This window comes from Mesitornis unicolor, unplaced genomic scaffold (genome assembly GCF_000695765.1).
Source record: "Mesitornis unicolor isolate BGI_N332 unplaced genomic scaffold, ASM69576v1 scaffold2470, whole genome shotgun sequence".
Lineage (NCBI taxonomy): Eukaryota > Metazoa > Chordata > Aves > Mesitornithiformes > Mesitornithidae > Mesitornis > Mesitornis unicolor.
The window spans coordinates 1-13,012 of NW_010160073.1; the positions used below are offsets into that span (position 1 = coordinate 1).

The 13,012-nt window shown below is 46.5% G+C and overlaps 2 protein-coding genes across 2 annotated transcripts; one reads left to right on the forward strand and one right to left on the reverse strand.

The window, feature by feature from the left end:
• The first annotated feature begins 267 nt into the window (after positions 1–267).
• Positions 268–1,175, forward strand: LOC104535492 (U11/U12 small nuclear ribonucleoprotein 35 kDa protein-like). The gene is given in 2 exon segments (XM_010188637.1): positions 268–1,105; positions 1,108–1,175. Coding segments are annotated over 2 exon segments (792 nt in total). The 5' UTR covers positions 268–348; the 3' UTR covers positions 1,143–1,175.
• A 3,602-nt stretch (positions 1,176–4,777) lies between these two features.
• On the reverse strand, positions 4,778–12,661 carry LOC104543925 (RILP-like protein 1). The gene is made up of 5 exons (XM_010188648.1): positions 12,593–12,661; positions 12,001–12,173; positions 11,383–11,475; positions 7,336–7,423; positions 4,778–5,236 (listed from the first exon to the last, which is right to left on the reverse strand). The coding sequence occupies exons 1-5, from the start codon at positions 12,659–12,661 to the stop codon at positions 5,231–5,233; spliced, it is 429 nt and encodes a 142-aa protein (XP_010186950.1). The 3' UTR covers positions 4,778–5,230.
• Positions 12,662–13,012: the final 351 nt, after the last annotated feature.

Sequence of the window (13,012 nt, forward strand, 5' to 3'; positions counted from 1 at the left end):
GGACCGCGGGGCCCCCTCAGCAGGCCGGGCCGGGCCCGCAGGGGAAGCAGCGGGCCGCGGGGCTGCCTCAAGCGGCGGAAGCGGCACCGCGGGGTCCCCTCAGGCGGGAGGACGGGGCAGGGCCGCGGGGACCCCTCAGGAAGGGGCAGATCCAGGCTCCCTGCCATGGCTCTGCTGTGGGAGGTGAGCTCAAACAACACAACGTTGCTGGTTTATTTAAGTTTGTCACGCTTTGGGGGATTTTTGGATGGAAAATAAAGTAGTGCTGAAAGTGCTTCTTGCATGACCTGCTCTTCTTCCTAAAATACCTGTGAGTCGGTGCGATGCGTGTGTTTTTCCCACTAGACAATGAATGACTGGGCCCCCATCGCGAAGGAGTATGACCCCCTCAAAGCCGGGAGCATTGATGGCACAGATGAAGAGCCCCACGACCGTGCCATATGGAGGGCTATGTTGGCACGCTATGTACCCAACAAGGGAGTTACGGGAGATCCTCACCTCACGCTGTTCGTAGCAAGGCTCAATCTTCAGACAACAGAAGAGAAGCTAAAGGAGGTCTTTTCCCGGTATGGAGACATCAGAAAGATCCGTCTGGTTCGAGACCTGGTCACAGGATTTTCCAAGGGTTATGCATTTATTGAGTACAAAGAGGAGCGTGCTCTCTTGAAGGCCCACAGAGATGCCAACAGGCTGGTTATTGATCAACATGAGATCTTTGTAGACTTTGAACTGGAAAGAACTCTAAAAGGATGGATTCCTCGGAGGCTTGGAGGTGGTTTTGGAGGCAAAAAAGAATCCGGGCAGCTACGGTTCGGGGGACGGGACAGACCTTTCCGAAAGCCCATCAATCTGCCAAACATGAAAAATGACTTCTATGGAGAAGGATCAGCAGAGAAAAGAAACTGGTCTCGTGAAGGAACAAGGGACTGGAGAACAAGGGACCGAGACCATGAAAGGAGCCGAGACAAGCGATGGCCAGAAAGGGAGCGGTTGTGGGCTTGGGGTGAAAGTGAGAGAGAGAGGGACTCCAAAGAGGAGAGGAGCAGAGGGAGGGAGAGGAAGGACAGAGACAGGAAGGACAGGGATAGAGACCGGAGCAGGGGAAAAAAAAGAAACAACGAGACGACGATAAGCATCGATAGGTGACAGTGCCTTGTCGTTGGGGTACGGTTTCTGCTCTTACGTCATCGTGTTTCGGTTGTAGATGTTACCATCAGCCCGGGGCTGAGAGCAGCTCTCCCTGACCGAGGAGCTGTGCTGATACTGCCTCGTGCCTGTGACTCGCTTGCTGGAAGTGCTCTGCAGTTCCGTTGCTCATGCGGTTAAGATCCCTGTTCTTGAATCGTTCTTCAGAGAAAATAAACTTTTGCTTACTGTTTTTGAACTGGTTAATGCTGTGAGAAATGCACTGCATGCACAGGCACCCCACTGAAATTGAGTGCATGCCTCGTTTGATGCCTACCTGCCTGCCTGGAGTAGGGTTCATGGGAGAGCTCCCTGTTCAATTATTTATGTGCCAGATGTGCACAGTCATTTAGTGACACAGGTGCCCTTTATGAAATAATCATTTGTTGAAGAACTAGTAATCAAATAGCAACAAACTAGGCTGCTGAAAAATGTGGCCCAAACCAGAAGCTGATGGGAAGTGACTTTATTGACTCTGGGACAGGTGAGATCTTTAGTAATACTTTAGTAATACTAAGTCCTTAACTTGTTCTGTGAGGTGAGAGAGAAGCACATAATGAGAAATCTAGTTTTTACATCATGGGAGGATGTAATTCCCTTTAATTAGAGGGATGTGCACTACAGAGCAGTAAGCGGGTCAGAAAACACCTAATGTTCCTGATCGATCCATGGACAGTCACTGAAGGACGGTGTCACTGTTAATGTGAGTGCAGCTGCACCCACTCTGTCCTCGTGCCTGCGCAGGGTTTAAATCTGGTTCTGGAAGCTGCACTTGCTGCTGAAAACAGAGGGCAAAGCTTCTCCTTTTTCCAGAGCCAGGGTGTGTGTATACAGACACATCTTCCCTTGAGGAGCTTACAGTGCTTTCTAGAAAAGGCTCTGTTCTGTTTTTGTCATCATAGGCAATTCCTAAATATTTGCTAATGTATTTTAAGCTGTTAATTTTCTGTCAACCTTTGAATGGCTCTGTTCTAAACCTTGCCCAGTTTGAGGCTGTATTTCCACGAAGGGTTGTATGAGCTTTTTTTCCAGGGGAAAGAAGACAGACCTGTATGCTGCATCCCCAAGAACAACAGATGGTATTAACTTTCCAGAAAAAAAGGACACAAGTCTTGCAGAAATACTTGTTTTTCATAAATATTTATTAAACTGTTAAAATTATTTACTGCCCAACCAAAAAAAAAACAAAACAAAACCAAAAAAACCTACCCAAGAAAACTTCAGTGATCCTGCACTTTGCAGCCAGGACTGTTACACCCCTCACCTGACGGCATCCTGGCCCCTTTTCTAAAAGCAGATTTGACTTGAATACTGCAAAACAAGACACGACAGATCTTCAAATCTTTACATACTCTGCCCTACCCGCCGTCCTTTCCGATGGCGCTTGGAGTGCATAAACTCAGCATTTCTAGCATGAGCAGGAGGAGCGAAGGGGTTAATGCTAGCAGGTCAGGAGCGACTAATGAGAGTTTTGAGGTAAGGGGCTACAGAGATGAGCGGGGCTGTACTGCTCAGTGCCGCTGTTTGACCTGGCTGCAGGTTTGACCTGGCAGCAGCGCACAGGGCTCGGGCTCTGGCTCTGTGGGGCTCTGCTTTTTGTGCTCTCGGCTGGCAGCTGAGGTGCTGGGAGAACAGTTCAGTCTGCGAGCTCCTGTTGTCCCAGCCCCTCCTGTTGTCCCAGCCCCTCCTGTTGTCCCAGCCCCTCCTGTTGTCCCAGCCGCTCCTGTTGTCCCAGCCCGTGGCTCTCGGCTGAGGTCAGCAGTGATGTGCTCATTCAGGCCGTGCATCCGCTGCGCTCCTGCATTGTTTGTGCTCACTGCATCTCTTCTAAATGTGCCAAACGACTGTGAACTGTGCTCGTGAGAGACTCCACAGGCATCACTCACAATTTGCTTTAACTGCCTGATAAAAATGTAGTGTTCTCTTTTTTTTTTCCCCTAAGATGGAAGTGAAATCGAGATTGTTGCAACTTAATTATCATTAAATTAAGACACTTTCCCTCATTGAAGAATTGCTTTTCACACAAGGGGGAAAGTGCTGCCGTTTTACGGATACAGCTTTCTGTATGCATAAAACTTAAGATATGTTACCAAAACAACCAGGCAAAAGCATATTTGCCCAATACTGACATCGGACGCTACTGTCACTATTTCAGCTGCAGGTGTCCTTCATGTAAGGCCACATGCACCCCTTGCCCCGACCTGCGCTGACACCAGGGAGGCACCGTAAACCCCTGCTCTGCCTGGAGCAGAAGGGCTGTGTTCAAAATAAGGCCCAGCTGCAGCCAGAAGCAGCGCAGCTCCCCCTTGCAAAGAGCGGGTTCATAGAATCAGAGAAAGGATTGGGTTGGAAGGGACCTTTAAAGCTCATCCAGTCCAATCCTCCTGCAGGATGCAGGGACAATGTTACCAGATCAGGTTGCTCAGAGCCCCATCAAGCCTGACCTTTCCTGGCACAGTTTCACTACAGCTGGGCTAAGAACTCTTTGATGCTCATAGACATTAAAGAATCCAGAGAGTCTTGAATTGCCCTGCGTTAGAAACAACTGGCCTGCACTAAACCCTCTGGCTCGCTCTCATCTAGGAGTCCACCGAGATTTCCTCCGACATCCAGCACCTGCAGTAGCTGGATCTCCATCCTGAGCACTCTCCTGTTCTTGGTGCCACTCCTACACAGAGCAGATGCAGTGGCTGGGGGTAAGGTGCCAGCAGCAGCTCCCAGCCCCCTGCCCCTGCTCCACACACAGAAGCTGCCTTCAGCCCTGTGATAACTGGATCCTCCCCACAGCCCAGGGGATGCAGACCTGAGGGTCTTGCAAAGCAGATCTAAATCCCACCCCCAGCAGTTCAGCTGTGCTGGGATTTTGCTGGCAAGTTAAGGCCCTGTAACTGCAGGCGACCCAAGCATCAGCCAGCACACCCAGAATTCATCTGCTCTGCCCACGTAGTGTTTAGAGTAGTCAGAGAAAACGTTTTGAGTTGGAGCCATCTCTACGTCAGTTAAAAGGGTTCATGTTGAGGATGTCTTTCACTCTGAGGTTAGGCAGTCTGATCTAGACAGAGAAGTGGAGTGTGACTCCATTAGAAACCTGTCTGTGGGAAGGAGACCCAGTTCCTTTGCAGCAGCTGTCTGCTGCTCTAGGGGGACGTCCCTCTTAAGAAGGAAAAATTCCAAGTGTTAGAATTCCTCCTTGTAACCAGTTTGTTTTCCGTTAATACCACAGAACCCATGGCAAAATGCAAGGCACGCTCACCTCATACGTCAGTTTCTTCCTGCTTTAGGCACTATAAGCAGCAAGGGAAATGTGCGCTCACTCTCCCTCTCAAGGCTACTCCAGTTTTTCAGTTTGTATCAGGTGGATTTCCAAGCGGTTCCTCTGCACAGCGCAGCTGCCAGCTGAGCGTGACAGGACACGGCAGTGCCACGACCTGCCATGGAGAGCAGGCAGCTGTCCTATCCCTCTTGAAAAACTTCTTACAGAAACAAAAAGCAAACAACCGATAGTGTTAACAAACAGGGTAAAAGAGTCTTTGCCACTAGATATTGTACACTGCAAACAAACTTCTAATAATGGCACAGGTCCTTTTTTGGTTTAAAGAAGCTTGTGTTACTGTTGTTAATGCATGAACAAGACCATAGACTTGTTATTCAGCACAAAACAAGTCACCTAGAAGCTCCGATGTCCCAAGGTATCAGCGACTGTTACTACAAAGCTTGGATTCTGTTTTCAGCAAACAGTCACCAAGCAAACAGCGAGGGACCCCTTCTGAAGAGTGCATCTGAAACACAACCACCGAGGAGGGCAAGGCAAATACAGGTGATGAGCTGCCGCATTCGTCTACAGAAGCTTCTCGTTTCTAGGCTGTCGGGATCTACTGCGGTAACCCCAACACCTCAGGGTCATAGTCACAGGTGCTGCAGGGCTTCTTGTCCTTGTTCGGTGTAGGAGTCATCTCGATTCGAATGTGACCATTCTCCAAAAGTACCCTGGAAGTGGACACTTTTCTGTGATGCCTGCATACGCTTCTTATCACGAGAGAAGAAACTAAACCTTCCGGGAAGGGAGGAGTGAGGAAGGGAACAGAAAAAAAGACAGTTTACCATCTTGAAAACGCTTCAAACGCCCGACACGATGCACAGCACAACAAAACACAGCAAAAAAATCTGCTTGCATCTGCAAAAATCGAGGCAGTTAAGCCTGATGGGAGTGCATGTCACAATGTTATTAGAGATGAAGTCTCAAGCGGTTTGGCTACGGAAGCTTCAAAATAAGCTCTAAATGCTGTTGACTCTGCAAGGTGCAGGTATCATTTTAGATGTACATTCCCCCTTCCCCAGCCCTGAGATAAAGAAGCAACACTGCGCAGGTTAGTTTCTTAGCATAAGTAAAGTGGTATCTTTGGCATTACATCTGTATAATTGACCATATAGCAGAAATAGAAAATGTTTTTAAGGGTGTCAGCAAGGAAACTCATAGGATGAGAAAATAAGCCTCTACATTTGTACCAAGTATACAGATTTTGATACATAGACTTGATTCCTGCAAAAATAAATGCACGTACGTGCACAAGGGTTTGCAGGATGAAGGCTCTAAACAAATGCACATGAGGGTGCACGTCATTTCCTGTCACACGGCTTGGGTGCGCTGAGATAATGACGTACGTGAACCAACAGCCATTCAACACAGCAACAAACTGCCAGCTGACAACACAGCTAGAAAAGTACAGTTGGGAAAATCCTTGGAATCGTTTCATCTCTATAGGATGAAGTTACGTGGTTAGGCACGCCCGATGTCTGTCACGAGTTCAGCACAGGAGGTGTTAGTGCAGTGTTTAGGTCTGCTGAGAAATGCAAAAGTTGGGGTCCCAGCCACCCTGTGCGGAGCAGGGAGCTCTGCCTCCCATGTCTCTGCTCACACAGGAGGCAGCTTTCCTGAAAAAATATCCTATCATACGTGCAGGTAAGCATCGCAACGGTTATTAAAAATATAAAAAAAATATTAAAAATAATTATTTCTTGACTGGAGAGCTTCACAAGTGCAATGCTACATAACCAACATTGCTAGCAGGACCCGAACTTTGCATTTCCTGGCTTCAAATGTGCAGCCTTAATAGTGGAAGAAGTCTTTCACACTTAAATAGCCTCATACTTTTCTACCACCTTCGTCACAGGAGCTCGTAAATTCACACACATATGCTATATCTTTTCAGGGCCAGATCCAATTCCAGCTGATAAAAGAAGTGTGCTGTCACCGAGGCTTTCTGCTGAGCACGTTTGGTCCTGTGTGGTCAGGCTTAGTACCCTGAAGTCCACACAAAGGACTGCTGTATTTATGCAGTAAGTTTCAAATGTCGGAGTTCAGTCATTTTTCACTTTATGATGAAATGAAGTAAGAGAAAATTACGTTTGTCCAATCTCTGCACCAAGCAGAAGGGTTAGGCTTTTTTATTTCCTTCCGAAACAATGAAAATTGTTGTTATGCCTAAAAAGCTCTCATGGAGATGTTTGGAATAAGCATGTCTGTGTGGAAAGGAAGGGAATTTAAATACTGTCTTGCTGCTGTAAATATAAAGATCACTAAAGCAACAGCTCTAAGGCAAAGAGACTTTGCATTAACAATTACCAGTACCTCTGCCAGGGACAGCCAAGGATAGGATGATAGAACTGATTGAGTGTATACTGTATCCCAAAGTATGTAATTAGAGACAAAATATACAGTGCATAGATAGAAAGACACAGAAGCAACAGCCTATAACTAAAACTGGAAACTAATGTAGATATCGGGCATTACATTCTGTAAATCTAACCGATTTGAAACAAGTTATCGGAACACATTTGTGTGAATTGTGAATAGGCACACTTAGTGAGCAAAAGTAACAGATGCTGGTTAAAACTGCATGTTGCAACAGTTTTCTAAAGCATAATGATTGGTTTAGCATGGTAACATTAAGGCAAAAGGAGATGAAATGTCAATACTGGGGGAGGAGCATGGAGGACTGCGATGAGCTGTGTACTGACTGGTCATTCTGATCAGCACTTTGCTCTTCTGTGATCCCACAGGCAGCTGATGAGAATGCGACCAGCAGTGCATGTTAACACGGGGTCATGCAAAAGGAAACCATGGTACCAAACATTTAAAAAAATTCCTACAAGGGACACAAGTCTTCTTATTGGCTGCAATGTGGGATCGTCTGGAATCAATCCAGCTGCTACCATGGGCATTATGGCTGTAAAGATCCTGGGCAGGAAAGTACAGACACAGAAGAGGTAAGACTGGAGCAAAGGGAAAGAAAAAGCATTCCATTAAAAAGAAAAGAGGCAAACATGATACACGGGGTTACTCTGAATTACCACACAGGACATGTTACAGGGAGAGGTGCATCTGCATCACCCAAGACAGCCCTCCTCAGTGAAAAACTCTTAAAAAAAAGCAGTCACTGTAACAGCTCAAATTGCTTTTGGATTTCTAAAAGATACCACTTTTCTGTTGTGAGGCAGCCTGCAATCTGTGTTGGATTTCATCAAGGTATTACCACCTCTAGCAATGCAGAGCAGAGTGCACATTTTTCTTCCCAAGAGACAAACAGGCACATACAAAATGAAATGAAGGATGAAGGTGTATGTTAAGAAATACAGAACAGGACTCTTGTGTCCACTGGATATTTGCACGGAAAACAGGGTTAGACAGGACCAGCATTACCATTAAGGATTTTACAAGTGTTACAGTTGATAGTTTCAAGTTAAAAACCAGTATTGCAGGTGAAATCTTGAAATAACCTCCTATGCAAGCTACTTGGTTAAAGGGCCTGTGTATCTGTTCCAAAGGGACCTGCATTGCTTCACATGCAGAAAGATGCCAACTGCAGGCAGCTAAATACTGCTTCAAAACCTTGCAGCTGCTCCAGCAGAAACACCTCCTGCAGCAAGACTGTTTCTTTGTAAGAGTTCAGCGCTTGCACCACGCGTTACACAATTCATGCAGCTCAGAGCCAAGAGAGCCGCTGCCTCGCTGCTCTGCACCCGGCCAGCCCCACACAAACCTGCCCACACCCCTTCGTCCGTACCTGCAACACCCTCTGCTTTTCTAAGGGCTCTCCTCAGAGGTTCTCCCTTGTGCCAAATATTTTTTTGAACTGTGGACTAATGTCAATTAAAGATTTAGTTGAAATCACGAGAGACATTTCACTTGTGCCCAAATGCAGCTCTCCCCAACACAGCCACTCTGACTGCTGTTCTTAGATTCAAAATGAAAACAAACAAGCAAACATTGTTGTATCATTTGCAGTAGCTAGAACTTCTATTTTTACGCATTGTGGCATGGTCCGTTAGCTGCAGAAATGAGAGAGACACATCAGCTTTTGTGGACCGCAAGAATAGGAAGAAAACTTCTGGCTGTTTGGGGCATTACATCAGGGACAAACAAGCACGTATCCTTAAAGAGAAAACAAAAGGGTGTTTTCTGCTCAAAACAGAAGGAGCATTTTTAATCCTTGTTCTTTTCCTCCTCAGTGAAGCCTCCTGGCTACGTTATTTCATCAAAACTCTGACACATGACGCAGTAGAGACAAATGCAGAAATCAATCGCTCTGAGATCAGAACTCTGTTAAGAGTTTGCCCCAAATGTGCAAACCCTGCGAGTGAAATAATGCCAATTTCTGTAAGTTCTGTTTTCCTTTCTTTATGGGGATGAGCACAGAATCAGCCGAGCACATCTCAGATGGCACAGGCTACACCGCATGTGTCTCATTCCCGGAGATGCTGTGCGGTCAAGGGAAAAAGGGCACATTACAAAGGCAAGATAAAGCTTATCTTGAGAGGACAGCATCAGGCTCCTATTTTTGTACTGCATCCTGTTTATTCAGGAGGAGAAGTCTGAAACGGAGGGAAAAGCAACCCTACTTTCATTCATAGCAGCAGCCTGGATGCAGATACAAGTTTTCTTGACGCCATTAGGCATGAGAGTCAATGTGCTGGTGGTTCCCCAGCACAGCGTGGTGCTGAGCACTGCAGGAGGGTGCTCTGACAGGGCAGAACAGCTGCTGTGCTTGGGTCCTTCCTTCTTCCACGACATTTCCTGTCTTTTAAAAGCCCATCTACAAGTGCACTGTTGACAGCACACACAAATAAACCCACACTAGATGAATCCCATCCAGACAGGCTGCAGGAATAAGACCAACCTGAAAACTATTACCGTCCTTCAGGTTACTCAAGTGGACAGTTTTATCTTCCCTTATTTAATGTGATGGCCAAATGAAGAGAGAGCAGAAAGAAACCTGAGGACAGAGCACGACAGCTAAAGAGTAATTTCATCTTAACAGCAGGTTTAATGTATGCTTCCGCTGTCTGGTGGAAGAGGACTCTTGCTTTTTCTGAAAGGGGCCAAACCAACGTGATTTTATGTTTCCCTGTGTGTGGGTTTAGTTATGTGAATTTAACACAGAACCTGAGAATCGGAAAGGTTAGACAGGTGTCTGAAAATGTGCGCTGAGTGACTGGTGTGGTGCTCTACAGGTTTTCACTGATGAATGACCTGAGGAAGCCAGCACTGGGATCAGCTGTTGAAGAGACGTGCGCCTCCTGCCAGGGCTCCCTGCGCTGCTGACGCGTGCGTGCAGAAGGCAGAGTCAGAGCTAACGCCTCGTCAGCACGGGCTGTCTTACAATGTCTGTCTGCATTTTTGTGCTGCCTTTGCTTCACAAATCGAGCACGGAAACTGCAATCAACACAGACTGCGTAAGCTGAAATGAGCCATCCCCCACTCGGGACAAGCTTTAAAAAAATTTAAAGGCAAAGAGCAGCTTGACAGTGGAGATCTTGTGAGACAAAGCATTGTTATCATCAGCACAGTTGCAGAATGAAGGCTTAAGTCCAAACTCAAAGTGTATTTTCCAGTTGTGTGAGAGGAAGGGTTCTCTCAGCAAACAAAGCAGCACAGAGAGGAGCTGGAGTCTACTGAAAGTACCAAAAGTGCCCTCCTGACTTTATGGTGTTTTGGGTCAGTCCAGATCTTCCAATGGGACTTATCTGACAGGACTATTGCTGTTATTAAACAAGGACTGAAGGTCATGGACACGGGGAGAGGATGGAAGAGCTTTTCATGTGGAAACAAAGGACTGTTCCAAAATCATTTATGCAGTTACAAAAGTTAAGCTTCCAGTCACAAAAATCCAGAGACTTGCTATAAGGTTACAAGACTTAATTTGGAATAAATAAATGTACGAGGAGGGAGTTTCAACAGACAAATGGATTGGCTAGCACGGTGATTTTAGAATTAAGTGATATACTTGTAAACGCACACCTCTGGCAGTCAGCTTAGGTTTCAGACAGCAACATTGAATACTTCACCAGAAGAAGGTGGGTTCTTTACAGCCAAGAAAGCTGGCACCCTCTCCACAGCAAATCTGTTCAATAAACAAAAGGGTTTTGTGCCCTACACATAAAGCAAGTCGGGGTCTAAAGGCTCAGGTCAGCAGGGAAATGGACACAGCACGATCACGGGGAAGCGCTGCTCTCCACACCCAACCACTACAGGTCTGCAGCTGGTTTTACTTGTGAACAACAAACACCCTGTACACATCTCAGCATGACCTGGAGGCCAGCGGTTCACCACGGTCAGATCTGTGTGTTAAGGAACTGGGACTTGCACTTGAACAGGAGCATTTTCCTACAATCCTTGCACTCCGAGACCCGGCACTGACGTCGGTTTTGGGCCCACAGGACAGGCTGAGCCGTGCTCTGGGTAAAACCACAGTCAGCAGCACCTCCCTTTGGAGTATGACTACATGGCCCCGACAAGACAACTCGCTAGGAAAATCAGGTGTTTAAGAGCTCATCAGCCCATACTGCCTACAGTAAAATGTAAGGTGTGCTCTTTTGGTTAGCCTGAATCGTGCACTTAAGAGGGAAACGTCAGAGCTGGAGTGGGCTTCTTGGGCACGTACACACCAGCACATGGAGTCCCTGCTGCTGTCTGCACGTAGGGAGCAAAAGGTACCACAGGAAATGATCTGAAAGTTGTCCCAGATCTAGGCCAAAGTTTTGGCTGTTTCGTGACACCAGTGCTCCCTCAAGGTCTCTCCCACATACATTACAGACGTGGTTATCTTAATTTTTTAATTCCTTAAAATTGTCCTACCCAGAAGAAACCTGTAGTGTGTGCAGACTGTACCCAGGATCCTTAGAAAAAGTGCTACTTACAGTCGTTTGATTCCGGATTCAGGCTGAGTTGAGGGTTTTGGCTGAATTATGGGTGTAGGCTGAGGGGATCTAGTTTCTTCTTCTGTTTCCTCACTTGAAAGAAAGAGGAGGCAATTAACGTTCTCCTCCCAAGCCATGGAAGAATTTTAAGTTCTAAAATTCAAACTGAGATAGTACTGTTGATGAAGAAATGCAAAAAGATCTGTTTAAAGCTCACTGACGCAAATGGGAGATTTTTCTGTCAGCCAAGGAACAGCACCAAGAACCGAGTCTCCTTCCAATATTTTCTTCCCATTAGGACAAGGGGGAGAGAAGAGCAATGCATTGAATAAAAGCTCTAGAATTTCAATTTTAGACCCACTCATCCTCATTTTTGAAGTTCAAGAGTATTAAATATTTGTAATCTTTTTAAGATTCAGGGGGAACTTAGGGAAGGACATAGTTTTTCCCAATTTTGAGGAACAAGATTCAAACTAAAGCCATAAGCTTGCAATCTCTACTTTAAGCCTTTGCAGAAATATAAGCTTGCTGGACACGATTTAAGAGCACATTTATTATTTCTAGACCTCTATGGCTCCTCTGTGTACAGCCTGCAACAGGAGAGGAGACCTCACCTACCTTTTGTAATATAAAAGCTCTTCTTGAAGTAAAAACACTTTAGATTTCAACTCATTCCTCTCATGAAGGACATCCCGGAGCTCCTGCAAGGTGAATCTTGGACGATTCGGATCTTTTAAGTCCATTGCCATCTTTTCTGACTCCGAGAGGCAGTCGTCATTGTTCGGCTCTGCCTGGGAAGTGAAATTTGGCCTTTAAATTCACCATCCGAGTGCATGTCTGAGGAGTCTGAAGTATTTATCAGTCTAGTTCCCAAACTCTTCCTTTCAGCACTATTAAAACCTCTTTTAAAAGAAACACAGCAATTTTAAGAGGAAGAAAATGTAGCAGGAATAAAGAGTGATGCAACCCAACAAGTGGTTCAAAGGAAATGAGCCAAATACTTTTCTTCACCCCTCCAGACTGGGTCTGAGCTGATGTCTCTTTTTTTTGACTGCATATTTGCCCACACCTTTGCCCAAATAAACCATTTTTGCTAGATCTTGCTCAAATTGGCAAAGACCGAGCAGCTCCTAGCAAATACAACTGTACTTGACCGAAGCCAAAAAGCAATGTCTGCTGCAGAGCAGGCAGCTGTTGTAGCTCTGCTCACCGCTGCAGTTCCCACCTCAGCACCATCCTGGCAGAGCAGCGGGAACAGCTCTAATTGAGGAGTCCCCATCACGGCAGAAGGGGTGAGGTGGGGAGGTTCACAGCGCACCCTTTCTCTGCAGAGACTGAAGTTCACTCCTGCTGGCTCCAGGCTCCTCAGCCCCATTTACAAAGCTGGGTGTCCTGGCTGAATCAACAGCAACGAAGTGGCCCTTTTCATTACTAATACAATGCTTGCCCAATTCAGCAGGGACATGTTAACACAACACTGGCTGTCACATTCCAGGGGGGACCAGGGTACCCCCCCAGCCTTTGCCTCTGCTTCTGGAGGTATGTTCCTGCCCACTACAGGTGATCCGGATGTTTCAGTCTCTGCTGCAGCCTGTCGGTGTTTACAGTGCCGCTGGGTACTGCGGCTCTT